At 54.8% G+C, this 27,188-nt stretch overlaps 1 protein-coding gene across 6 annotated transcripts in view; it reads left to right on the top strand.

The window, feature by feature from the left end:
• The window catches only part of PRKAG2 (protein kinase AMP-activated non-catalytic subunit gamma 2), a 248,537-nt gene that overhangs the window by 88,602 nt on the left and 132,747 nt on the right, over positions 1 to 27,188 (top strand). Inside the window, exon 1 of one of the 6 annotated variants that reach the window (XM_080818932.1) lies at positions 18,567 to 19,249. The exons of 4 other annotated variants lie outside the window; for them this stretch is intronic. In XM_080818932.1, coding sequence (XP_080675058.1) covers positions 19,156 to 19,249 — 94 coding nt within the window. In that variant the 5' untranslated portion in view covers positions 18,567 to 19,155. Of the gene's footprint in view, positions 1 to 18,566; positions 19,250 to 27,188 lie in introns of those variants that run through there. One more of the 6 variants, XM_080818931.1, reaches the window with a different exon arrangement.

The raw sequence follows: 27,188 nt of genomic DNA, 5'->3' as shown, positions 1-27,188 counted from the left end.
GCTCTGGAGACACAGACGGGCGGCCATGCTGCTCTTGGCTCCCGTGTGCAGCCCCTTTCTCATATCTTTTCTGCCCACCCTCCCCCCCCACCCCAGTCCCTCAGCACTTCCTTCTCCTTACCAGGTGTTGGCGGACTCTGACAACCCATCTGACGAGTGCTCCCCCTTTCTTCATAACAGAGCCTGGTTTTATTCAGGACCCAGCCCAGGGCAGGACTTATCACTGGTCTAGTTCGGTTGGAATTAGCCTTTTCCCATTTGGGGAAGTGTCTGGTTTCGGGGTCACTGGCCTTGAGGTGAACCAGGGACCTGTGTCTTGCCAACAAAATATAAGGAGAACTCTTTGAAGGATCAAAAAGTCATTTCCCCCAACAAAAAGAGATACATGAGGACTAACTCCCTGTCCTTACCTGGACTGTGGTGTGAGGATGTGGTTTCCAGAGCTATGGCGGCCATCTTGTGACCATGGCCCCCATGCAAGATGGTGGAACAGGAAGGTGGGTGTGGAATCCTCAGGGTGGTGTGCGTCACGGAGCTCAGTGTTCTACGTAATAGACATCCCTGTTGTTCAGTCTCTTTTAAGTTGTATTTTTCTGTTACATTCCATTAAAGGATCCTGGCTGATACACGTCTCTTTGGTGACAGAGGTGAGATTCGTCCACATTGGGCAACCAAAGGAAAGCTGGAGGGGCTAATCAGGAATATTCCAGATGGAGGGCTGGGGGAGGGAGGAGAACTGGAGCACAGACAGCCTTGGGTTTTCCTCCTGTGCTATGGAGAAAAACAGAGCAGGTTACAAGGGCCGACTGGGGTGGGTGCTGTTTTGTGTAGGAAGGTGAGGGGAGGAGCAGTCCCACAAGGGGACCGTGACGGCTTGAGACAGAGGGAAAACGCAGTGCAGATTAGCAAAAGCCTCACTATCTGTGTCTCTTCCCAGGCTTTTTTTCCTCCCAAAGTCAAAGTCGACGTCAGTAAGCAAGTGAGCGAGCTCATCAGGCAGACTTTTGGCGAGGTCTGATTTTTAGGTCTGCGTTCTGCCTTCTGTAAATTCATCTTCTCTGCGTGCCCCTCCTCCTACCCTTTCCTTTAACAAGAAAAGTTTACTTTTGAGAAGTTCCTACGTAGCGATCAATGCCTGGAGAGGCTCCGAAAGGCTGGCCTCGCCCACAGCCAGAGTCCCAGGGCAGCTGGTCCACCTGGAACCACAGCGGAATGGAGTCTGTCTGCATTAATCTCTCCTGCATTCAAGACGAGTTGGGCTTAGTATGCGCCCTCCTTTTGCCTCTGTATCCGGAATGCTCCTTTGAACCTGGTTTTCCAGAGAAAAATGTGGGGGCGCATTTCCGGCTTTGTGGCCAAGTGACCACGAGGGGGCGATAGAGCCCCGCGTGCCGAGCCTTCTGCCCCGGCAGGTGGGCCTGGAGCCAGGTGCCGCCGCCGGCCTGGTTCTCCCCGCCGGGGACGTCCACCTTCCAGTGCGCGCCGAACAGAAGAAAGCTGATGTTACTGAGCACACGAGGGAGCTCACACCTGGCCAGCCCCGCCGGGGCTTTTAAATCTGGGGGGGGGGGGGGAGGTGTCTTCTCACATTGACTTCGTCTGTTCAGTCAGTGTTTAAGGAGAACCTGCCGCACCCTGGGGACACAGGCAGGACGAGGGAGCTCCTGCCCCCGCGGGGGTTACCGTCTATGGAGGAGAGAGCGGGAGCCGTGTGTGTTGTGTGTCCAGCCATGTTGCATGGTACTGAGAATAAAGGGGAGAGGGTGAGGGTTGGACGGTGCTGCTCTGGGCCGACCACGGAGGGGGGCTCTGAGCCGGTTTGGGACGGAGCCAGGCGATGTGGTGGGGGGCCACGGAGCCCAGCAGAGGGAGGAGCAGTGCGAATGTCCCCGGCAGGGGCAAGTGCTGTCTGGCTAGGACTGAGTGGGGAAGGAGAGGGCGGGGCGGTCAGAGAGCTGGGTGAGGCCCTGCAGGCCAGGCCCGGGTTCCGGGTTTGCCCGGGGTGATCCGCATCTGTGGCGGATCAGCACCTGTGGCTGAGGGTATGCCTTGCACTCTGGAGGACTGGGCCAGCTACTGGGCAGGGAGAGTGGGGGACCGGCTGGGGGGTGCTGGAATAGACCCGGAGATCAGTTCTGGGGACCTCCCGCCTCCCCTGAGACCTCCTGGAGCCCTGCCACCTCCAGAAAGCCTTCCCTGATTGTGCTTGCCACGAGCAGCTGCCAGAGCTCTGAAGCCTCAGCGTGGTTTTCCGTATCTGCGCCGTCTGGGTTCCCTCGTGGTACGCGTCTGCTACCTTCTGTCTGTGGGGAAATCGTGCGTTTAATGTTTCTCCTGCTTGCCTCTTCCCCACGCTCTTCCAGGTCCCCTCCCCAGGGGCCCCTATGCCACTTAGCGCCTTAAGCAACATGGCCCCTGAGGCCTCTGGCTGTTGCCCTCCCCGAGAAGAGCTCAGGCATCTGGGCTGAGAACGCTCCCGGGTGAGCGGGTGTGTCTGGGGGGAGCCCGGAAGGCTGTCGCACCCTGCAGGGAAAGGGCTGCCCTCGCCACTCCGTGAAGAGGCAAAGTCATCTTGGGGGACCCTGGAGCTCCCTTTCCTGTCTTCTTCCTCTCGTGGGCTCCCGGCTCTGAGAGCTGCGATGCCTCCTTTCCCCACACCCTCAGACCAAAACTAACTTTGGGAAGGGTCTGACAAAAGTGTTCAAACCAAGGTGTGCATGATGGAAGTTAAAGGTTACCTATTTCACGGGTTGTTGGCACATTTAGCCTGTAACCGAGGGGGAATTTCTAGCACCAAAACCAGACTTCTTTGGAAGCAGTTGTCTTCCCAGAACCCTAAGACTGTACATGGATGGCTCTTGGCGGCTTGCATAGGGTGGCATTTTGCCAGCTGTACCCGCCTCCCCACCAAGCTAAGAAATGGTATCTTGTCCTTCGTGGACAGCCGGTCACACCAAGTGACCACTACCGACAGAAGTCAGCCCCGCCAGGCACTGGAACATTATCTTGGTCCCGTTAGAAAAAAGCATTGAAAATCGCTGACCTGGACAGCCACCTACTCTGATTACACTGACGGCTACTCAAGGTCATGACCACGGTATCTGCAGGAAGGGCTAAGAGGAAAAGGTGGAGGACAGACCCTGGCACCCGGGGAGTTTGCATCAGCCTGGTGGGAGGAACTTACAGCTCAGGGCATGACGATGAGGCCAGCAGCCTCATCACGGAGTGGTTTGGAATGTCTTGGACTGCAGACCCCAGCAAGAGACCCTTTTTATGCTATAATGCAGCACACACGTACTTATGATAGAAAGCCGTTTCTCAGGGAACAGTACTGACCCTGGCCTGTGTGTTCTATTTCCAGGGCGATGCTTGGTTGTTCTAAAAGCAAGCCCTCTCTGCCCCACACAGCTGGTCTCATGGTGGGGCGGGGCTGGGGGGGGGGCACTCTGGAAGACACCGCCGTAGATGGCCATAACCCGCAGGATGGGTGCGGAATGCCTGCGTAGGGAGTCCGGCCGGGAACATTTAGGGCACGAGGATCAGTGGGGTGGAAGGAAGCGCGGGGGTTTGGCCAGAGATGTGCAATGCTAGACGTTCGAACTTTCTGTTTCTAAGACCGGCTCACCACTGAGACCAAGGTCACGGGCATTTCGAACACCCAAAATAAACGTCATGTTCTGTCTGTACTTAAATGCCAAAATCCCGCCACGGATGACTGTCGTCCTGGAGTGGGTCAGTTACAGCCCCGTGCTTTAAACCCGGCCCCTCGTCCGCGGACCTGGATCAAAGGATGCCATGACAGCCGTTTGAAATTCTCAGGAGCGTTCCAGAGAAGTCTGTTTAACTTGGAAACCTCCTGGCCCTTTCACACCATGTCTGTCTTGGATCACAGACAGCTCCTCCTTTCTCTCCCGGCAACTTGAGTTTATTTTTCAAATAAAAGTTTGTTTTCCGTAAAATGCCAGAGGTTTTGTACTGTGTGCAGAGAAATGAACTTTAAGTTAGAGCCTCAAGTCTCTGGTTCACATGCCAAGGGCTTCCCGGTGCCGAGAAGCTCCCTGCCTGGGCTTGTGCGCGGAGCCGGCCAGCCCCAGGTGGCCCGCCAGCCTGCGAGCACCCGGGGTCTGGTGCGCCCGCGCGGGGAGAGCGCCCAGTCAGTGACTTGCGTCCCCCAGGCCGCGGGTCTGGACCTCGAGGTTGGTGTCTCTGCAGAACGTCTGTGCTGAGCATTTTCGGCAATCTGTTGACGTTACGTGTCCCTCGAGGTCTCTGCGTTTTTGCCACGGCCAGCCCTGCAGGGCTGTGTGGTTGTAAAGGTGGGGAGCTACTGAGAAGCCAGGCGGGGGTCAGGGAGGGAGCGCAGACATCAGTGAAAAGCCCGCGCCTTGCTGGGTAGGAGAGGGGAACGGAGGAGAGCAGCCCGGGGCAGGGCGCGCAGGCATGACCTATGCGAGCTGGGACTGGGGGCCTGGAGGGGATGCGCCCACGGCCAGACCTGCCACCCAAGGCCCCTCTTGTGCCCTAGCTGGAAGCCAGCCGAGGGGGAACCCGGGGCCTCACGGCTGTAGGGGCAGCATGCTGCGTGCCCAGCAGAGAGAGCAGGGGACCCACCGGGAGTGCGGGTGAGGACCCACAGCAAGGTGCCAGCACGAGGGACGGCCCGCTCTGCTGATGCATCCAGGTGCACCCCCCCCCCCAGCACTGGGGTGACAGCAAGCTGAGAGGTTCTCAGGGGAACCTCTGTGACGCCTCCACTGAAAGGAGTCAACTCTAGGATGTCCTTGATGTGTGGTCCAGCCGCCACTTCCCCGTGTGCAGATCCCCGAGTTTGCCGATTGCTTGCAGGGCGTCCTTTGCGGGGCTGGTTTTGCACCTCGCTCTCAGAGCGGGTCCCGGGACCTGCGCGGCTGGTGTCCATGCCGCAGCATCGAGAGGCCCGGGAGGTGGAGGGTGGCTCAGCCAGCCATCCGCACACAGCCTAGACGCTGAGCGTACGTGGCGAGCAGGGAAATTTTGCCCCAACACGCTGGAAGGGGACCTAAAACTCTCCCTTCCCAGCCCCACTCTAGGACAGACACTGGCTTCTCCCCGCCCCGACCCCAGCCAGACGGTTCTCACCTTTTTCACAGTCTCCCAGATTCCCACTGACCCTCTCGCCCCTGCCTCTGGCTTCTGGGACCTGGCTTTCTTTCCTTCCACACGTTTTCTTCTCACACACAGCAGCTCGTCCTTCGGACTCTCTGTCTGTGTGTGCGTCTTCTTGCCCGGGATGGATGCAGGGAAGCACCTGGAGGCCCAGGAGCACAGACAGGGCCCTCATCACGGGGTTAGGCAGGGCCCTCGTCAGGTAGAGGCTGGGTGGGCTGTTCCCGACACAGGTGGGAACTCCAAGGACCGTCCCTCCGCTGCTCCAGGAACCCCCTTGGGCCCGGGAGGCCCCAACAGCCCAGGAGCGGCCCCTTGGCATATGTGGGGGACATATACATATTACACTGGAAAAGGATGCAAACTCAGCCGTTAAAGTGAGCGGTGTGAATGTAGGGGTGAGCCCTGGGCAGGACCTCGAGGGGCCTCGGACCCTGTGGGGGCCACCTGGCCACCGGGGAGATGCTGGAAAGAGAGGGACTTTTCAAACCGGAGCCGGAGAATGTTTTCTGCACGAGGCCAGATGGTAAATGTTTCAGGCTTTGTGGGCACCTGGTGTGTCTTGCAGAAACTCAGCCCCAGACAGTGTAAACTGCATTCTGATAAGTCTTTATTTATAAAAGCAGGTGGCCAGCAGGGTCGGGTCCCCCCGTTTAAAACATAAACCTGATCATCTTATCCCCTTTACAACCCCCCCACCAATCCTTCCCACCACACTCAAGTTGAAAGGTCCTCCACACCCCGGCCCTGGGCTGGCTCTGAGCCCATCTCACTGCACATCCCCGGCCTCTGACGCTCCCGGTCCCAGGGATGGATGCCATGCTGTGCCTCCGGCTTCCCCTTCAGGATGGAGGGACTCGGTCCCATGCTGCTGGCTTCGCCCACAACAGAGAGCCATCAGACACAGGGTCCGGCCCCTTCCTGAGCTGGCCCCGGGTCCAGCGATCAGAGAGGCCGTTTGAGTGAAAGAAGGCGGGCGGGGAGGGGATGAGCGAATGAATGGACCAGGGAGGCCGGAAGGACTGGTGGGCTCTGATGCGGTGCCATGAGGTGGGAGAAGCTTGCGGGGGCCGTGAGCCAGGGCCCGGCTCTCCCCCGGGGCTGCTGCGGGCAGACGTACCACACACTGCCAGGATGCAGAGCTCCATGGGCTTTCCCCTGTGCCTGGCTCGGTGCGATCTCCCCCAGCCGCACCCCGTCCCCAGACCTCCCCTGAGCTGCCCTGGCTCACAGGCCGCTGCTGGAGCCTTCTGGATCGGGGCAGCTGGTGAGACTGAATCCTGGGGCCCAGCCGACTTCAGAAAAACGTGACTCATCTCGCCTACCCACAAAGAAAGGAAAAGTATGTGTGGCATCCAAGTTTCCTGAAAAGTTCAGCCAACACATTGCAGAGCTATGCGCCCGCCTGGCACCGGTGTGGGTCCCCCGGGAGAGCGCCCTCTGCTGGCGATCGTGCCGGCATCCCTGAAAGGTGTCTGCGAGGGCACCAGCCCGGCACGGGCGGTGGTTATTATTTGGGAGAAGCCAAGGGGAAGTTTCCAGAAAACCCTCCTTTCCCTCAGAGAGCTGCAGAGCTCTCCCGTGCTCTAACGGCCTGCTTGGGCGATCGTGGGACAGAGTGGAGGGAGATGCTGGTGAACTCTGCATTCTTGCCCTGCTGCTTTATTTCTGAATTCCTTTTTAAAAATAGCATCTCATTTTGGCAATTTCAAGCTCACAGAAATGTTGCAAAAAGAGTACAAAGAATGCTCATGTACCCTTTGTCCTGATTCCCTGGCGTTACCATCTTCCCGAATTGGCTCCTGTCCGCCCCCGAATACATAAATATGTGGGTGTTTATGTAAAATCTGAACCGTCAAGAATCAGTCGCAGCATAATGTCCTTTTCACCCCTAAATCCTTCCACCTGTATTTCACAAAAACAAGCGGGTTCTTCCAAGTAGAGTTTAATGACCAAACTCGGGAAATCAACGTGAATCGGGTAGTATTCGCTGAACTACAGGCTTTTCTCCCCATTCACAGATTATCTCAGTAGCATCATATTTTGGGAGAGGAAACACTCCGTCAGGCGTTGCCTGTGATTCTCGTTTCTCCCAAGATGTCTTAATCCAGAGAAGCCCTCAGTCTCGTCTCTCGTGAGCTCAGCATCTACCAAGACCCCAGACCCGTTATGGGGCAGACTTTGCCTCCTTCAGGGTTTGCCTGATGCATCCTTACAGTTAGATCCGGGTATGCTGGGCGGGCGATGGGGCCACACGTCTCATGCCCCGGCTGGCATCACGGTGGGAGACACGTGATGTCCCTCGGACCCACTCCTGGGGATGCAGACTGACCTCTGGGTGAAGGGAAGCCTCTGCCACGGCGAGATCCTAACAGAATTACTGTTTTCCCCTTTGGAAGCCACACTGCTTTGCGGTTCTGTGAGTATCTTCTTTCTCACGAAATGGTCACTTGCTAGTTCTGCATCCGCTGATTAGTCCTGCCCGGGTTGTTACTGTGTCAGTTGCCAGAAGGTGATTTTCCGATTTTATCGTGGATTCTATAGCGACTGGTTGAAATTCTACTAAGGAAGGAAATTTCCTTTCCTGTGAATGTATGTATGTAGGTGCTCACAGACTCCCATTTTATTCAGTGGTTTGGTTTGTCATGATCATATTTTGACATTCGGGTTGTCCTAGACTTGGCCTGCAGGAGTCCCCAGGCCGGTCCCTGTTTCCTGGGACTGTCCCTATTGTTATATCAGAAGCAGTGCCTTACTTTCTGGTAAAACAAAGTCTTTCGGGGGTGCCCGGGGGGCTCGGTCCCAGTGGATAGCCTACTTCTCTCTCTCCCTCTGCCCCTTCCTACCTTCATGCTCTCTCGTTCACTCACTCTCGCTCTATCTCAAATACATATATAAAATCTTCACACACACACAAAATCGAGGAACTCGTCTCGTCCTTTCCCTGCCCTGGCCTGGAATCGGCCATTTATCCAAAGAGCCCCTGCTACTTTTAATGGCCAATAGTATCTGGAAATAGGATCCGGTGCTAAGTGTGCTCGTGGCTGCTGAGACATCACGGCGTTTCGGTCCTCCCAGCAGACTCACTGGAGATATGTGTGCGTCTAGGAGAGCGGTTGGGTACAACAGAGAAGGTGTGTCCACACGGGAGTACCATGAGGCTGTGACAAAATATAAAGATGGTATCTCTGAGCTAATATGGCAACAGACACGAATAGATGATTCTAAAGAAACAGAGATGGCCCCTGGACCGTAGGTAAAAGCACTTAGACATCAATAGAAAGCCTTTCCCTAAATCCAGATTGTAGAGGAATTCACGTCTGTTTTCCTCTACCATCTGCCTGGTCTAATGTAACTCCTTTTCGTGTGGTAAAATACAACAGATCATTTACCATCTTAACTATTTTCTTTTATTTTGGAGGGGCAGAGGGAGAGGGATAAAGAATCCTAAGCCGACCCCCTTGTGAGTGCAGAACCCAACATGGGGCTCCATCTCACGACCCTGAGATCATGACCTGAGCCAAAACCTAGCATCAGACGCTCAACCGACTGAGGCCGCCCCGCCAGGGGCCCCGTCTTGACTATTTTAAAGTGTGCAGTCCGAGGGATTAAGTACGTTCCCATGGTTGTGCACTCTTCATGTCCATCCAGTTTCAGAACTTTTTCATCGCCCCAAACGGAAACCCAACACCCACCACTAACCGTTCCCCTTCCCCCAGCTCCTGGCGACACTGATGTATTTTCTGTGTCTTCGGAGTTGCCTCTTCTGGACACTTCATATAAATAGAATCATACAAAGTGTAGCCTTCTGTGCCTGTCTTCTTTCACTCAGCATACTGTTTTCGGGTTCCTCCATGTTGTAACAGGTGTTAGCGTTGTGTTCCTTTTTATGGATGAATACTACTCCCTGTATTCTGACACACAGAGCAGGTGCTGCTCACCCATCCATCTGCTGATGGACGTTTGGGTTGTTTCCACCTTTTGTCTACCGTGAACAGTGCTGCTGGGAACGTCAACGTCCAAGTCTATGTTTGAACACTTGTCTTCTGTTCTTTTGAGTAGATACATAGGCGTGGAGTCTCTGGGTCTCTGGGCGTGGTAATTCTGTGTTTCACTTGATGAGGAACGGCCAAGCTGTCTTCCCCTGTGTCTGCTCCATTTTGCATTCCCAGTTTTGTGTTCCAGTTCCTCCACGCCCGCTCCGACACCTGCAACTTTTCACTTGTTTCCATTGTCCTCCTAGGGGATGCCAGGCGCTGGCTGTGGTTTTGACCGGCTCTTCCCTCAGGACATCAGGCATCACCCCATGTACTTATTGGCCATTTGTGTATCTTCTCTGGGCAAATGTCTGTTCATTTTTCCATTGGGTTGTCTTTTTGTTGCTGAATTATGGAAGTTCTTGTTACATCCCAGATGCCGGACTCTTACTAGACGTATGCATTGTGAATGTCTTCTGCCTTTCTGTGGACGGCTTTTTATCCCTCTTAATAGTGTCCTTTGTGGTGTAAAAACTTTTACTTTTCATGATAGCAAGGTCTTGCTGACCAAAAATACCTTAACGTGTTGCTCCTTAGTCCTTGGCCGGTGTGGACGCTTGGAGTTGTTGAAATGAACAGGTGGGGGGTGCCAGTGACCGCAACTCATTGAGTCTGGAGATGCCAGGACAGACGCTGATGGATGAGGGGACTGCCTCATTGTCACCACATTGTGACAGGGCGGCTCAGGGTCTGACCATCCCCTTAAAGCCCCCAGTGAGGGGAGAGCAAAGACAAGAGATTGTCTGGAGCATCGTTATTGAGTTTTATCCTCTGAGCTTCTAGGAGCCCCTTGACTGACTGCAGCAGGTCTAGTCTCTTCCCAGAGTTTCTTCTCCATGGGGAGATTGGAAGAACACGCCACGATGGCTTTCGTGGCTCGTAAGGCTCTGGGAGGAGAACCTCCCACCTTCCTCCTCGCCCTCTGATCCTGCAGGAACCCTGGCTCGACCAGCCCCAAACCTCCTGAGGGGCAGGAAGCCGGGTTACACTAGTGAATTAGCGCATTCTCCTCCCTGGGGGAGGGTTGGGATAATGTTCCGCTAATCTTCCAAATCTGGGCCAGAGATAAGAGATAAAAGCCGGAGATGGGCGAGATGGGCGTGCCTGCCAGGGGCTGCTTTCTTCAGGCTGCCGCTTACAACAGTGTTTCCCAACATTTTTCTTTTCTTTTTTTAGCCTTTGCTGAAGCAACATACCGCGAACGCACCTTGCTGAATTTTCCTGCTGTAGATACTGATCCCCACTGACAAGATTTTTTTGCTTGTGTTTTATTTTTTCTCTTCTTTACATTTTAGTTTTCGGTAAAGCAGTTCAGTTACGTGATAGAAACAAAACACAAACAATTTGCCATGATAGATATTGAAAGGCAATAGTCCCTTACCCCACTCCACCAAAACCTAAAAGAAACCTTTTAAAATTGTGTACATATTCAGCTGTTTTATGGCTTATCAATGATACAACATGTACATTCTCTTACACTCACTCCCTTACATCTTCAGTTTCCCGTCTGCTTTCCTTTTTAAAATTAATCGGCCTTTTCTTCTTATCACCACCCCCTCCAAGAGCCTTCTTAGGCATTTGTTTCTAATCACTCCTTTGCAATTTTAGCAGGACAGATATACTGTAGATAATTTATGTACTATGGGTCTGTCTGCACTTTATATGTGAAAAGAGCACATCTCCCTCCCCAAGAGCCATTTTCACCCCCTTAGGGGCAGCATTGCCCCCCGCCCCCCGAATCATAATGTAATTGGAGAGGAAGTCAAGGTGAGTGATATCAGTGACACAGTAACATCGGACTAGTGTGGGATAAGGCCGGTCTGAATGAGCCAGATCGGAATTTTGGAATACCATTTTTATATTTTGTCAACATCAAGAAGTGAACCAGCCACCCAAGTTAACTTCCGAGATATTTGAAACTTCAACCATTAAGCACCAAAACATGCATCTTATTTAAGTGTTCGATGCATTATACACTTCGAGGTTTTCTTCTTCAAAAGGTATGAACGGTAACTTCACGTTTTACAGACGATTTAGGGTCCTTGCCGGATTTTCCAGTGATGCAGCCCGGTGTATTGGGCCAGCCAGCACTGAGATACAGGGACTAGGCTCTGCATGGTGAGGGCTTCTGACTCTCGTCCTCCCCGTCTCCGTCCTCGGGCCAGCTACGTGCTCTGCGGCCGTGATCTTGCGTGGTAGCACCCCCCACCGGTGTTCTTCGTGCGTGTGGTTAAAGAGAGTAAATTCTTAGTGGCAAAGTCCCTTGGTTCCTCACTGAAGAAATAAAATGCTTGGGCTGTGAGTGTTTTGGCTAATGAGCAGCGTTTTGTCCGATGACTTCTGTCCTCTGGGTTGGGACTGGGAGCAGGGATGGCCCATGGGCTGCTCCTAGCTCAGGTCCTGGCGCCTGCCCGGCTGGCCAGGCTTAAGGATCCGACACCCTCCACCGAGACGCAGACCCCAGGCAGCCAGCCCTGGGTCGGAGCCCGAGGAGGCGCCTTTCAGTAACCAAGGCTTTGCTTCGGCTTTCCCCTCCGTGTCCTTGAGGCGCTCGGAGTGCGAGCCCGGAAGGATCTTTCCGGGCCGCATTAAGGTTGACACGACGCTTTCCACCTAAAACGCTCTGCCGCTTTCAGGATATTTTTGCAGTTTTATCTCGCTTGATGATGCCCCACGGAAGACTTTGAGACCATCTAGGGAGTCAGGCTTTTAGGCTTTGCCCTTGGGCATGCCAAAAATAATTACTGCCATCGTTTCTCACTCTTCATAAACACTTCTGTGCTCTTAAAGATGATACCCCTGTTGTCACTGGGTTTAGATGTCCCTGGTGTGGGTTGAACTATTTAGGCTGAGGTGGTTTGTCTTTGCCAAAAAAGTCACCCTCTTGTCACTCAGACTGGAGCCTCCAGACTCTAGCTCATGGGGACGCGGTGAGTAACCGTGACCGTGAGCGTGCTGCAGCGGCGCGTGAGCGGGCACGGGGGCCTGAGTCAGGGTGGGGGTGCGTCCCTGTCCGGAGCTCGGCCGCATAAACAGCTCTGGGAAGGGACACGGAAGGCCCCGGTGAGGTGACATGACAGTCTCGCTCAGAGTCAAGTGCCACAGTGACCTTTAGAACTTTCCATGAAATATGACCCAGTCTTTTGCAACCAGCGGGAGGGTGCGAGCCGCTATGTGCTACCGCGCGCCGAGGGCACCCGCTCCCCTCTTACACAACGGGATTCGGTTTGGCTCACAGGCTCTCAGGGCTCTGGGTGCTTTTCAGGTACTGTCACATGATCCTCAGAGGTTTTCGGAGTCGGCTTTCAGTCCAAATGTCTTTATTTACTCTTCCCACATCCCGACAGAGAAGAGGCAACCCGAGGTCCTAATGCCGCTGGACGGGGGCACCAGTTACCCCAGGTCTGACCCCAGCCCTACCGCTGGCCTCCCCTGGCTGGGATCCTGGGCAAATCATTTGGCTTCTCAGAAGCTCCGTTTCTTTTTATTAATTAAACAGAATCGTAAGGGCTGGCCTCCTGCCTGCCTGCCTGTGTGGTGGGGAAACCCCTGGGAGACACCTGTATCGTCTGTTCAAGCGGGCGGCGTCCCTAACAGGGTGGGTCCCCATCCATGGTAGCCAGGCCCAGGCCTGCCATCGGCTTGTGTGTGCACCTGTGCCTCGTCTACAGGGAGGGGCGAGGGCGCGTTTGAGGGGTGCATGGGGCTGTGAGAACCCGTCCTCGGGGCAGGAAGTGCCTCAGTGAGGGTGGCCTGCCGAGTCTCTGATGCTTGCCCTCATCCCGGCCCCGCGTGACCATCTGGTGAACCGTTTGCACCTGCACCTGACAGGCTACACAAGTGATTTCCATGATCAAGTTTGGGGCCTTGGAAAATTTTATTTTAATATAATTGAAAATCCAGAGTGAGGGTGGGCTTCGGGGGGGATGGCTCCCTGGACGGCCCCGCCCGAGCTTCTGAGGGAGGAGGATGGGATGGTCTGTGACCTGTGCGGCCCCGCGAGGAACCCCTCAGCGGTGGGGCCCCCTGCTGCTGCACATCTGTGTGTACAGGGATGGGGTGACAAGGGGAGGTTGGCATCAACCACGGGGTCTACCGCAGAGAGGGGACGAGTCCTGGTGGGAGCCACGACCACAAGCCTGGGATGGGACCAAGTTATGGGGACAATAGACGCCTTATGTCATAGCGCTTGCTGTGGGAACAAGGCCTCCTGATCACCAGTGGAGAACTTCCAATGACTGCCCTGGATTATGTGTGTTTTGGGGTCCCCAAGGTCACCAGCAAGGTCTCACACATCAGAGCTCTATGAACGTGTAGGTGCTCAGGGCGTGGAGAGGCCGCGGGCGGCAAGGGAGGGAGCCAGAGCTTTCCGTCTGCCGGCATCCTGAGGCAGTGGTGAGCGAGCGCTGTCCTGCGGGCCTGTCTGCGGTCCCCGTGGTGTCCCCTCTCCTCCATCTCTCCTCTCTCCAGCAATGCCGCTGGCTAGACCGTCACCAGCACGCTCTGGCTCCTGTGCGGTTTGTAGGGTTCACATGGGCAGAGACCAGTCCACCAGGGAAAACGCAAGCATCCGGGGAAGGGGATGCATTCCCCACTGTCGTGGTGCCCCTGCCCTCAGCCCTACCCTGCGGGTGCTGCCTGAGGGTGAGTGCAGACCTTCAGCTGACCGAGGGCAGGGGGGGCCATCGCAACAGACTCCCTTGGCTCTCGGGCCTCCAGTAGAGGCAGCCGTGGGGTGGGGGGGAGGGGGTGACTGCCCCTAAAGGGACCGGCGGCGGCGGGGGGGCACAGAGCACAACCTTCTCTTCCCTGGCCCACCTCCCAGCCCACCAGCCGCCTCGAAGAACTCATCAGCAAGTGCTGATTCAGCTTCTCTGGTGGGCTGAGTGTCCCCGTGCCGGGAGCGTTCAGCGTCGCCGGGGGGAGAAGCAGCCCATGAACTTGCAGAACGTTGGGGCGAGCTCTTGTCTTGTTCTGGTTGTCAGTTGTCCGGTGTCGGCTCGTAGTCGGAAGAGTGCGACTCCAGCAGCAGCAAAAGCAAACGCCATCTTCCATCCTTCCCCAAACCTTGTAGAACCCCCGACGTGGTGATCGGGGAGGCCGGGTTCCCTCCGCCTGGGGCAAGTGCAAGGACAGAAGGCATCTCCTGCCCCAGGGCCTGGTCCTAGTCCAGGCTTCCAGCTGTAACCCCAACAAAGTGATTTGTAAAGTCTGACCTAGAAAGGCCCAGACCCTTTAAAGATACATTTAATGACAGATCCAGGGGTGCCTGGGCAGCTCGGTTGGTGAAGCCTCTGCCTTCAGCTCAGGTCAGGATCTCGGGGTCCTGGGATCGAGCCCCGCATTGGGCTCCCTGCTTGACGGGAAGCCTGCTTCTCCCTCTCCCTCTGCCCCTCCCCGCCGCCGTGCTCTCTGCTCTCTCTTGTGCTCTCTCTCACCCTAATACATATATATAAAAAAAATTTAATTGAAAAAGATTTTTTTTTAAAAAAAAGGACAGTTCCGTCTTGGGAGCCACTAGTTCCTTTTTTCTCCAGTCCTTCTCTTAAAAAAGATCCCCAAGTATGGAAAGCCTTCCGTCGGAATGTCTTCTGCTGGCTGAATCACAGCGGCGTAAAGGGCGTGTTGCCCTCGCTCGTCCCAGGCCATCAGCTGATGGAAACAGGGAAGAACGGAGTGAGTGATTCTCTCTCCCCGCCCCTTGGTCAACATGCTGAGGGCAGGGTCCTGGGAGGCTTCACCTGCTGTGTGGACGGGTCCCCTCTGCCAAAGCATCAGTGTTTGTCTCTAATTGTGGAACAAAAAACGTTGTCCCCCGTTGAAGGAATTCCAGGCAAGTGTGACTCGAACAGAAGACCCCAGTGGCACTCGAGCCAATTGTTAAATTATCAGGAAGTTTGCAAGTCTGTCCATGCCCCATTGGTGGCTTGAGATGGGCCAGTGCTGGAGCATTTACACCACGGAACGTGGCCGACCACGTCCTCCCCCTGCCCGCAGCCTCCCAGAGCTCTGCCCGTTCCGCACTTTCCAGGACACCACTGCTCCTCCGTTTCTGAAATCATGTGTCGCCAAAAGCCTTTTCCTCTGCCCTTGGGTAAAACCGACCCTGGGAAGAACATTTCGAGGGAGGTCAAAAGTACAGGTTGGCATAGGTGGGTTCTCTTCGGGAGTTTGTGTCCACGTCGGGCTGAGAGCCGCACTTAACCTTCCATCTCAAACTTTTGAGACTCCGTCCTGCAGGACAAGGAACAATCCTGGGCCAAAACCTTTTTGCTGAATCGGACCAAGTTGACCATTTCTTTCCAGAATGTTCTATCTCAGTAACAGCACAGTGGTGCTGAATGATCTGGGTACTTGCCTTCTCTCTGCCTCTCTCCAAGGCCCCAGACACTCCTACTGAGTGAATTCAGACAGTGGGGAGCCCAGAGCCGAGCCACGCAGAGGGAACAACAGGGCCTCCTGAGTCTCTGCTCAGGGACCTGCACGCATCCGTGGGGGAGGCGAGCAGGTCGGCTCTGTGTTTCCAGAGCCCAGCAAGTTCTTTGGCCGAGTCAGGTGGCGCAGACCCCCCCACCTGCGGGCTGGACTTTCAAATGGGGTCCTTCTCTCTTCCTCCTGTCAGTCCGCCAGCCTAAAGATCAGAAAGGCCCAGTGAGACTAGAGAAACTTCCCAAAGCACTCCAGCCCCCCCGCAGGCCTCTGCGTCCTGTAAGATTCAGCTTAGAGCACTGCCCAGACTCTTGCCTTGCTTGTGGTGAATTTTCCTGTGCCCGTATCTGACAAATGTCGGTACTGTGTGAAGATGTCATTCTCGGAATCAGATAACGAGGGTTCAAGTCTGTGTCCTCCCAACTTGTTAGCTGTGTGATCCTGGCCAAGCTACCTCTCTGACTCTGTTGTTCATCTTTTTTTTTTTTTTTAAGATTTTATTTATGAGAGAGAGAAAGGGTATGAGCAGGGGGTAGGGAGGGCCAGACTCCCCTCTGAGCAGGGAGCCGGATGCAGGGCTCGATCCCATGACCCTGGGATCATGACCTGAGCTAAAGGCAGACGCTTAACCCGCTGAGCCACCCAGGCGCCCTCTATTGTCCACCTTTAAATAAAATGGCATTACTAATGCCTGCCCCACAGGACAGTGGGAAGATTGCAATAAGATGGTAACTGTGGGGTGACCAGCACTCCAATGGGCTTGGGGTAGGCACCCAACAAACAGGATTTATTATTTTACTAATTAAAGTATAGTTCTTAGAGGACAAGAATGCCTTTGAATTATTCATAGCACTAATCTCCATCAGCCACTGTCCTGTACATTTGGTTTAATAACTACTTGATGAGTGAGTGACCACGGAACAAAGCACAGAACTTCCAGTAACGCCAAAGTCACTGTTTCTTTTCCACACAAATTTACACTCGCCCATGTTTGGCCACCACGCTTTGAAATGTTATGTCTCACTACCTTCTTTATCACATAGTACAAAGATTATTATATTGGCTTCCAGAAAAACTTTTCATTTTCTTTCTAATCAAATATGCCCTTTGTTACCAAAATACGTGTTTAGTAGCATTTTCATAAACAAGTTCTGCTTTGCTTTTATTTTTCTAAGTGAATTTTTATTCATGATTCTCTTCTTAAGTAATCTCTGGTGCCCACTGTGGGGCTTGAACTCATGACCCTGAGGTCAAGAGTCCCATGCTCTACCGACTGAGCCAGCCAGGTGCTCCTGCTTTGTTTTCTTTTATTTTTAAATCAGAAGAACATTCCAACTTCTGTTAGGACCTGAATTGGTAAGATATTAAAAAAAAAAAGAAAAGAGGGACGCCTAGGTGGCTCAGTGGGTGAAGCCTCTGCCTTCGGCTCAGGTCATGATCTCAGGGTCCTGGGATCGAGCCCCGCATCGGGCTCTCTGCTTAGCGGGGAGCCTGCTTCCCCTCCTCTCTCTGCCTGCCTCTCTGCCTACTTGTGGTCTCTTTCTGTCAAATAAATAAAAATCTTAAAAAGAGAGAAAGAAAGAAATCAATCAATCAATTAATCAATCAATCTCAAGGGGAAAAACCTACTTACGCTGTCTTTTCCAGAGTTTAATCCCAGTAAGTGTGGGCTACCATATTTAACAACAGAGAGGATCCACTCACACACTGGGGACCCAGCTGGAGGTGGGTCTTGTGACTTGTTCTGGGGGCCGTGCTGGCCTGGCCTGGCCTCTCTCCTTTCCTGCGGACCCTTCAACCCTCAAAGCCAGCTCAAGCACTCCCTTCCAAGGGGGGCAGGGGTCATACAATTGCCCTCTGTCCATGCGTGCTGATGCCAATCATTGTCCAGACTGGCCCTTTGCCGTTGATCCCATACAGCTTTTCTTAGGCCATTAGTATTGCTTTACAGTTTATCCTTGTCATCTGCAAATTCCTTCAAAGCAGAACTATATTGTTTGTTCATTCATGCATCCTGGCTACAAATATTTGACCACTGGTTCTGTCCATCAGTCCCAGCAGGAAAGAAAAGGCACACGAAACAGCCATTCAAAGTTCAGACTTCTGGAAGTCGACGAAATCTTAATGTGATCAAGTCTAGTCTTGATACACAGAGGGGAAACTGAGGCCCAGAAATGGGAAATAACTTTTCAGGCTCAGAAAGCCAGTCAGTAGAACATCCTGTAATGCCCCTTTAATCTAGTGAAGATATCAGAAAAAAATTTTTTTAAATTTATTTTTCTATCTCATATTTTTAAACTTTGGTTTATTAGTTACAAAACACGTATGAGGTTTTTGTTGTGTTTTATTAGGTCGGGGTTTGGCTTAGGAGTCAAGGCAATTAGAATTCGAGCCCTGGTTCTGCCATTAGCTACAGGACCTTGGGCAAGCCCCACCCCCTTCCTGAGCCTCAACTTCCCCATCTGTAATGGAAAGGGGTTGGACTAGATCCTTTCTAAAATCTCTGTCTAAAAGCTCTGTCATTCTAGGGGGCACCTCGGTGGCTCATTCGGTTAAGTGTCTGACTCGAGCTCGGCCCGGGTCTTCATTTCAAGGTTGGGAATTCATGCCCCATGCTGGCTTCTCTGTGGGCATGGAGCCTAATACATAAATAAAATAATAAAATAGATAAACAAATAAACAGAAGCAAGCAAGCTCCCGTATTCTGCAGTTCTTAAGCCCGGGGCCCACGTCATGCATTTGCTTAAGAACCTTCCAGGGAGTGCCAGGGCCCCCCCCCCCACCCCGTCTCACAGGTGGTCCTGCATCTTTCATCACGAAGGAGCGTGAGCTGAAGTAGGTTTGGTGATCTCCAGCCCGGGGACCTGGGGCTCCTCCACCAAGAAGCGGCCGGAGCCTTCTGACCCCGTGGAACTCTGGAACACATGAATCAAAATAGTTGTGTGATGTCATGTCATAATGGGAATGTGCTCTGGCCCATTGGTGCCAAGAATTGTCTGTCCGGGGAGGTTTCCTTTTACAGTCTTTTTAAAGAGACATCTGCAGATCTGCACATGACCGGCGGGCCCGGGCTCCGCTTGCCTATTTAGTCTTTTCTGATTTTCAGGGGGAAAAGCCCTGGAGTGTCTGAGCGCGCAGCTGACCTCCGCTGCATAAACAAACCCACTGGCAGCTTCTGCCTGCGCTCGGGCAGCCCCGTGCCTACTTAAGGACAGCGGGGCTGCTCCCGCGGCCGTGGCCGGAGGTGTGGCGGGAGGACGGCTGAGCGCGCTCGCGGAGGAAGGTCTGCCGTGGGATCGCCCGCCAGTCCCGGGGCGGCGGCTGGCCCGGAGAGCGACCCACCCTGTGTGGGGGTGAGGGCCCCCGGCCGGGACACCTGCACTCACGGGCCGTGTCTCTAAGCCCTTGGTGGCTGAGGCTGCCGCGTGCCCCACACCTGCGGCCGATGCCTCGCCTCTCCCGGTTCCCGGCCACCTGGTGCTGACACCGGCACGACGGGTCTTGGTATGGTCACCTGTCGCTGCTCCTGTGGCCACGGCTCCTCATGAAGCGTTTCGGCAGCCTCAGGGGGCACAAGAAGCACAAGGACCCAAACCGGAGCACTGAGAGGCGCCAGTCGGAGCCCCACGGCCTTTTTGGTAGGACGCTGCCCTTTGCTGGTCTCTGCCGGTCTGTGCCGTGGGAGGGAAGCCCCGCGGCGTGCATGCGTGCGTGTGCGTAGCCTCCCAGGCGGTCGCTGTGTGCGCGTGTCGTTGCCAGGCAGGAGTCAGAGGACTAGGTCGGCAGGTGCCTCCTCAAGGATGGCAGTGCTTATGGTGAAGTGCCTGACGCTATTCTGAGACCGTCCCCTGTGTTTCACCCCACCTGGCTCAATGAGGTTAGTGCTCAGTTGGATGATCATTCATTTAGGCAAAACCAGCGGTTTGGGAAAGAGAGAGAATGCGCTGGAGCTGTTCTTTTTGGCTGATAAGGATGAAATGTGAGCGTGGAGAGAGAGCTAGTGTTGGGGGCCCCGGGGATGGACCCTTTGCCCCTCAGGCTGAGGACTCGGACAGATCAGGGGTTCATGTGGGAAGGAAAAGCACCTGCCTGATTGGTGTCCCCTGGGGGAGAAGTTTGCTTTGTGGTCTCCCTGGTCTCCACCGCCTCTCCGCACACAGGGGTTGGGACCAGTGTGACCGGGACATGTGGGGAGCGTCTGCGATTCAGTATTTCCAGGGACCTGTGGATCGGGGGTGGGTCTCCCTCTGGCTGGCTGGTGTAGCAAAGCATTCCAAAGCATTCTCAGCCCCCTGGAGGCCTGGCTAAGTCCTGCCCACTCAAAATCAGATGCCAGACTTTGTCGTTTTAACTTCCTGGTGGCCACTGCTGTCTGACGTGGAATGTTCCCAAGTGCCCCGCTCTAAGATGGAGAAAAGGGCCCCACACACGTCCCAGAGATCGCAAGGGGGGGGAAGCTGAGCAGTGCATTAAATTGTGTCCCTTGAGTGGCATATGATGTGATATGTGGCCAAAAAAAAAAAAAAAAAATAGTCCTTGTGCCTAGTAGGGAAATGACTTTGGCAAAACTTCCGGGCAGTACGTGAAAATGAAAAGGTAGATCTAAAACTCGCTGACATTGCTGGCTGATCCAATCTAACCAGCGGCTTCCAGAGGGCCCCTGGCGGCCCTGGTGGGAGGCTGGTGCCCCTGGAGAGGTGGCCAGAGGACACAGCAGCTCTGGAACTGGGGGGGTTTCCACCTCATGAAGGAATATCTGATCAGATGCTCCGGGGAAATTAGGTAGGAGCCTGACGCCTGCTCCTTGCCCGGGGAAGGAATGACAGATGTCTTGGACTTGATTCATAGATGTGGTTTTAAAAGAAGACTCTTTTTTAAATAATAAAGTAATAAACACTCGTTTACCTTAGAATTAAACCAGTATTGAACCGAAAGTCGCGTTTTGCTGACAGGGACGGACAGGCCCGTTATTAAGAGCCTGTCATTGGCCGGACTGTGGTTTCTCCTCTTCATGTAAAACCTGGCTGTCGTCATGTCTCCTACACTTCTGAGATCAAAAATAATATTTGCATGTTGACCAAGTTTTCTAAGTGCTCACATGCAAATACCAGCTCTGACCAGGGTCAGGAAGATCAGGGCTCCCTCCAGAACCTTCCTCTGAGGTTCAGGAAGCAGGCTGAGGCCACTCGAGGCGGCCGGAGCCCAGGCATCCAGCTTGTGGTGTGTCCTGGTTTTCTTTTTGTTTAGAGTCTCCACGTGCGAGGAGCCAACAGCAAGGCCGCGTGGCAGGTGTTGGGTGGGGAGACACCAAATGAAGAAAAACTGAGTGGCCCCTGGGCCTTCCTCTCCCTCCGTGCCTCGCTAACCCTCACCCACCTCCCCAGACTCAGCTTAGCCTTCCCTCCCCTAAAGCCCAGTCACCCATTCTGTGATCTCCTGGCTTCTCAGGGACAGGGACATGGCCCCAAAGGAGCGTTCTGTCCGCCGTTCTGACCCCATCACATGCTCTCACTGCAGAGTTACTGGTTATGTGATGCCTTGTTCCTGGTTGTCAAGTAGGTATTGCTTCGGGGTTCTTGTTTTCTGAACTCCCACCCCTGCCCATGGTTATTCCTGTAGCAAAGAATTTTAGGAGGGGATCCCTTCTGCCCCGAAGAAAGCTTCCGTGAGGGTGGTGACAGTGTTGGTCCCATACTTGTGCCCCATTTCCCCCAACTCGTGCACGCTCAAGTAGTTGGCATGGGCTCCTCGTGCCTTGGGGGTGTGCCGTGGTCCCAGGAGCCGCTCACCGTGTCCCTGCTCCGGTGGAGGGTGGAGGGTAGCGCTGAGCCTGTGGGATAGGGTGCACTTTGTCTCACGGGCTGGCATTTCTGCAGTTCCTCGGGCCGAGACACTTCTTCATTGCACACGTGCACACACGTACGGGTGTGCACACACTTGTACCCGGCTGTCTCGGTAGCCTCCTGACCGGTCAGAGCGACCCAGAGAATCAGGCCACGGCCGATCAACAATCACGAAGCCCATTTGTATTTGCCTGGACGGCATTCTCCTTTGGAAGTGCAGGACTCTCGGTGGGATTTTGAACCTTCAAGCCTTGTGATAAAACACCCTTGAGGGTTTGGGGTCATGAAAAGCTCATCGCTTATGGCCTCGGGGTCTTGCGTGTACCCAGCTCCCCTGCAAAGCGAAGCAAGCGGCTCAGGTTTTCATTCTCTGTGTGACACACAAGCGATGATTTCGACTTTTCCAGCCTCTCTGGTCCACAGACGTCCAGATTACCTAGACAAAGAGCGAGCGGCAGTCATAGTACGGAGGTACAAGGAGGATTGGGAAGGAGCGTGCTAGCCAGACGGACGAGAGGACTGGCTGCGGGAACTTTTCCAGCCTCTGCAGTTAGAGGGGAGTAGTTAAAAGATGTGTGCACCTGAAGCCTTAAGAGAGCCCTTCTGAGGACCGTCCTGGAGACGGGAAGCCAGGGGGTGCGTCGGGAAGCTGGTGCTCTGTCCCCATGCCGCAGAGGTCTAAGTGACGCTGGAGACCAGAACCTCTGGTGGGTCTGTGCGTCACGGGGAGCCTCCCCTTCCTGTTAGCTGTCCTCGGGATGGACGTAAAACCACTTCTGGAACAGAACTCCAGAGTTCCTCGTGCCCAGATACACTCATCTCCCCTACACTGCCCGTCCCAGCTCTCCTGTCCTCTGTGAATGCAAGTGGAGGCCACAGCCAGACACGGTTTGGGGGTGGGGGGGTGGCCCTCGCTCTTTGCCTCAAGCATCGGGCCGGGCTGGAAAGTGATGTCTGTGGTCCTTCCTGCCTCCCCCAGATGTCCCTCCCTGCCTGCCTGTCCCTCACAGTCTGTGAGTGATGGTGGTCGCCTCGAAGGATACCGGTGCTCGTTCAAATACAAGTCTTTACCTCTCTGTAGTGGAAATTTTCAAATACAGAGAGAAGCAGGGAGAACAGCCTCCTACACCCATTGTCAGGTTCAGTGATGCCCGGTGCTCTGCCAGGCCCACCAGTGTCTGTGGCACCGCCGTGAGCACGACGCCCGCCACCCTCACGGAGGCTCACGCCTGAGCTGGTATCTGAAATCGTGGTAAAATAAGCTTTACCACCTTCCCCACTTTAAAGTGCACTTTTTTAAGCTGAGTGGCAGTAAGTACGTTCACACTGTTGTGCAACTATCATCACATCCATCTCCGGAACTTTCTGTCATCCCCACCTGAAACTCCCACACCCATCAGACAACACCTCCCATCCCACCCTGCCAGGGGCCTGGCACCCACCTTTCAACTTCCCGTCTCTGAGTTGAGTCTCTAGGGGCCTCGTGCAAGGGTGGCCACACAGGGTTTGTCTTTTGTGTGTGGCCCGTTCGACAGACAAGCGAGCCTTCGTTTGCGATGCCAGGCGGTGGGGAGTGCCCTCCCCTGGCAGCTGTCACCAGCACTGCTCAGCGGTCCCTGGACATAGGCCCCTGGCAGACAACAGGTGGAAGACATGGCCCGGATGAGGGCTTCCTGGGAAAATCTCAGTTAAACACTTCCGGATTCATCCTCTCTCTGCGGTCTCCCTGGATGGCTCGAGTCAGGTGGTCCGCACCCAGCAGGCAGGCGGGCAGGCGGCAGCAGGATAGAGAGGAGCATCCTAGCAACAGGCTGAGTGACGACACAGACAGGGAAATGGGTGCTCGTGGGCCCCAAGAGGTCAGGTGTGTGGTTCCAGGAGCTGCTGGCTTCTGGGGAGCCCTGTTCTGAACACAGACACTTGACCCTGCACAGCTGAGTCCAGCACTGTGGACATCGGAGGGAGTAGGACGAGACTACAGAGCTGGTGGGGTCCCTAGAGAAATAAGGGAGAAAGAATATTCCGGAAAGGGCCTGGATTTAAACATAGTGACTCTGGACAGTGATGGAGAAGCCTCTCGTGGCTCAGTGACGGCTCCAGGCCGGAATGCCTGTCTGGGACGCGTCTGGGAATACCCTCTGGAAGGACCTGACCCGGGGTGGGTCCGAGGGCCCAGGGGCCTCAGCGCCTGATGGCACTGTGTGGGCCTCCCGCTTCTGGACCAAATCAAGAACTTGGTACATCCAAAGAGCAGAATGAATCCTGTCCTCCAGTAATAATTTGTCTTTAACGACTGAGAAGGAAAAACAACCAGGGTCCATGCTCTCAAGGACCAATCAGCACGGACGTCCCCGAGGCCGTAGAAGGCTTCTGGGCCCGCGGTGTCCCTTGGCAGTGGTGCTGGTGCCGAGGGTAAGCCCCGTGGAGGGCGTGCGTCCCCTCCCGGTTAGGCTCAGGGTCAGAGCTGTGCCCAGCCCCTGACCGTGAGAGTGGGTACACAGGTGCCCCTTCTTGGGGCTCTGGTCCGAGAGCACTGCTGGGAAGGAGGGGAGAGAGGGTTCGAGGCAGATTCAGAAGCCATTCTGAAATACTTAGCCAAGTCCCATGCCGGGCTGAACGACACGACACAAATCAGCTAATACCAGGGATTTCATCAACTCCTAGGGCCCAGCTTAACCTGCGTTCAGCCTCTCTATAGCTTTCTTTTTTTTTTTTTTTAAGATTTTATTTGTTTATTTATTTATTTGTCAGAGAGAGCACACAAGCAGGCAGAGGCAGAGAGAGAGAAGCAGGCTCCCCGCTGAGCAAGGAGCCCGATGCGGGACTCGATCCCAGGACCCTGGAATCATGACCTGAACCAAAGGCAGCAGCTTAACCGACTGAGCCGCCCAGGCGTCCCTCTCTATAGCTTTCCTATCTATAAACCAAACCACGTGGAACCCCTTCCTCCTAGAAACTCAGCTGTGCTGGGAGGCAAGGCTGGACCGACCAGAAAACAGGACCCCTGAGCTCCGAACATCCGTCTTGGCACCAGTTGTCTTTCTCTCCGCTCAGTGCCCGGGAGAGTGAAGACCTTGGGAAGCCACTTTAGCTCGGTGCCCTTCACGGAGGGTTTCTGAGAAAACCTCTGCTAGTTGGGCTGAATGCGTGTTTCCCTGGAACGTTCTCTGTTGGCAGTCTCCAGTGCGCCTGTGCGTTGGGAAGCCTCGTGATCAGTCTTCTGGTGCGGAGCCGAGAAGGGAGCAGGGAGATGCGCAGATGATGGGGAGACGGCGTTTTGAACGGGGTTTTTATTATTACTCAGCTTCGCCGAGGCCGACGACAGGCGCGTCAGGGGTGCTGCCGTGGGTGGGTGGTTCCCGGCGGGTCAGGAGGCAGAAGGCTGCCCGGGTGAGGGCAGAGGGTGGTCAGGCGCCTTCGTGGGGGTTTCCAGGGGGTTCCATGCCCTTCCAGGGGAAGGGCAAAGCCCGGCGGGGCGGGCAGGTTTGGAATCGGCCGATTCGGGCACTTCCGGCAGACTGCGCCGTGTCGAGCTGCTGTCGGGCTGTCTGGTCCCTGGCCCTGGGATGGTCCTTGAGGGCAGGAGGATGGTGCCTTCTGAGTGGAAGAACCGGGCAGGGGAGGGGGTTCTGAGTCTGGGCTCTGGGTCGGCTTGTTTGCATACGAAAGGCGAAAGGCGCACTTTCTCTAAGAACTGGCTGACCTGGAGGGGCCGTCTCTTCCCCGTTGGTGAGGACCCAGACGCCAGAAAGGAAGAACATGGAGCTCACGTTAGATTTCAGCCCCGGACTTCTCAGTCTTCCTTACCTTTCACTTCCAGGTGTTTTCAGCTCGGGCGGGTGGCCCTCTGCCTTCCTTGAGAGCTGAGCCTCCAGCGTGCAGGGTCAGGGTCAGGGTCGGGGGGGGCTTGTGTCCCCAAGTCCAGACAGCCTGGCTTCCCGGGCCTTCCATGCCTGGCTCCCCTTGAGTTACTTCCCTCTAGGGATGTGTTTCTCCCTTTCACTGCAAGGAACCGTCTCTCACACCTGCGGACCAAGGTGAAGGGTCTTCTGTCCCTGAGGGGGTATCTTTCGGCCACAGAAAGTTCCATGTGAGCATCTGTGGACAAGTGTGGCGTGCGGCCTTCTCTCCCGTTGTTGGAGACGGGATTCCACAAAACACCCACGTGCCTGGTAGGAAATGACAAGGATGCTTTGTGTCCATTTGCTTGGAGTCTGGGCCTCGCTTATCCGTGGCCTGATTTGTGGAAGAAAGCGACAGGAAGGTTCTGACTTTGATGTGGGGGATGGGGAGAGGAGGGCCGCTCTGGGCAGAGATCACCAGAGATCACCAGCCGGGTATCCGGTGGAGGGGAGAGGATCGGGAGGGGAGCAGAGAGGACTGGAGCGTCACAGGCCCTTGGCAGGGTTGCCCAGAACTCAGGGGAATGACACAGGCGTCTCAGCACCTGGGAGGTCGTCCTGGGTGGCAGCCACCCCACACAGCGCCCCTCGCACACGTTCAGCCCCGACCTCCTGCTCCTGGCATTGCTGCTGAGATCAGTGTGGCCTCGCCAGTGGCCCCTGGGGAGTTTGCTGTCATTCCAGGCTGATCGAAAAGACAAGCCGGCCCCAAGAGCCGCTTCTCTGGGTCCCGTGGCTGACAGGGGTCCCTTCCGACTCCGTGTTGTCTCAGAAGATAAGCTACAGAGAACGGGGATGAGTGTATTTTTCCCCTCGCTGGATACGCCTCCTCACCCTCCTCATCCTCCTCGTCCAGGCCCACCGCCCTCTCAGTGCTTTTCCACAGTCTCTCCCGAGCACTCCAGGACCCACCACCGTCTTGCTCCCATTGGCGCAGTGTTCGGTTCGTCTGGTTAGGCTGACTCGCCAAACTCCTCGGGTGTGGAGACTGTGTCTTGTCTCTCTACCTGTGGCAGATCTCCAGTTGTTGCCCATGTTCACAACCCACCTTCCTTAATAACAGGACCCCAGTTCTCATTCTGTGGCCTGTACGGAGGCTAGGGAGGACCGGCGACCAAGTTACTCAGTGAGCCAAATAGGGGAGTGTTGTTCACACTTACCAGAGAGGCTCATAGAAGAGGGGAAGGGTGGGTCCCCATGGATCCTTCTTCCTTCCCCATACCTTGAATGCAGCTGTGATGACCGGAGCTCTAGCAGCCATCTTGAACCCTAAGGTGACTGCTGAGGACGAAGGTACACACTCAGGACAGTGGGATCTAGAGACAGGAGTCTGGGTTACCAGAGAGCTCTGGACTGCTTACATGTCAGACATCCCTTGTGTGAAAGGAGAATAAACCTCTCCCTGCCGAAACCACTGTGATTTGGGGATTTTTCTGTGGAATGAGAACAAACTGAATCCTGATACAGTTGAACATGGAACTTGATGCACACGGGGCACCCCATAATGACCTGAGGGCCACGCAGGGGATCTGTGAGCCTCTCCGCACGTGGCGGTGTGGCTCCTTTAGACTGAGGACACTGAGGTGCGGTGGGTGGGGTGGCTCAGGCGACAATGAGGGCCCTGTGTCTGAGGCCCTTCTGTTGACCTTGGTCCAGCTCCGTGTTCCCTAGAGCTGTGTGTTCACTCTACGGCAGTGGACTCATTTAGGAAAACTCTGATCATCTAAATTTACATTAAAAAAATATGAGACCTGTTAACGCTTTATACAAATCGGTCGTTTTCTTAAAATTACTGTATCCCTTTTTGTGGATTTAAAATAGGACTTAGGGGG

The sequence above is a fragment of the Martes martes genome, assembly GCF_963455335.1.
Source record: "Martes martes genome assembly, chromosome: 11".
NCBI classification, from domain to species: domain Eukaryota; kingdom Metazoa; phylum Chordata; class Mammalia; order Carnivora; family Mustelidae; genus Martes; species Martes martes.
This window is presented reverse-complemented; position numbering and strand designations above follow the sequence as displayed.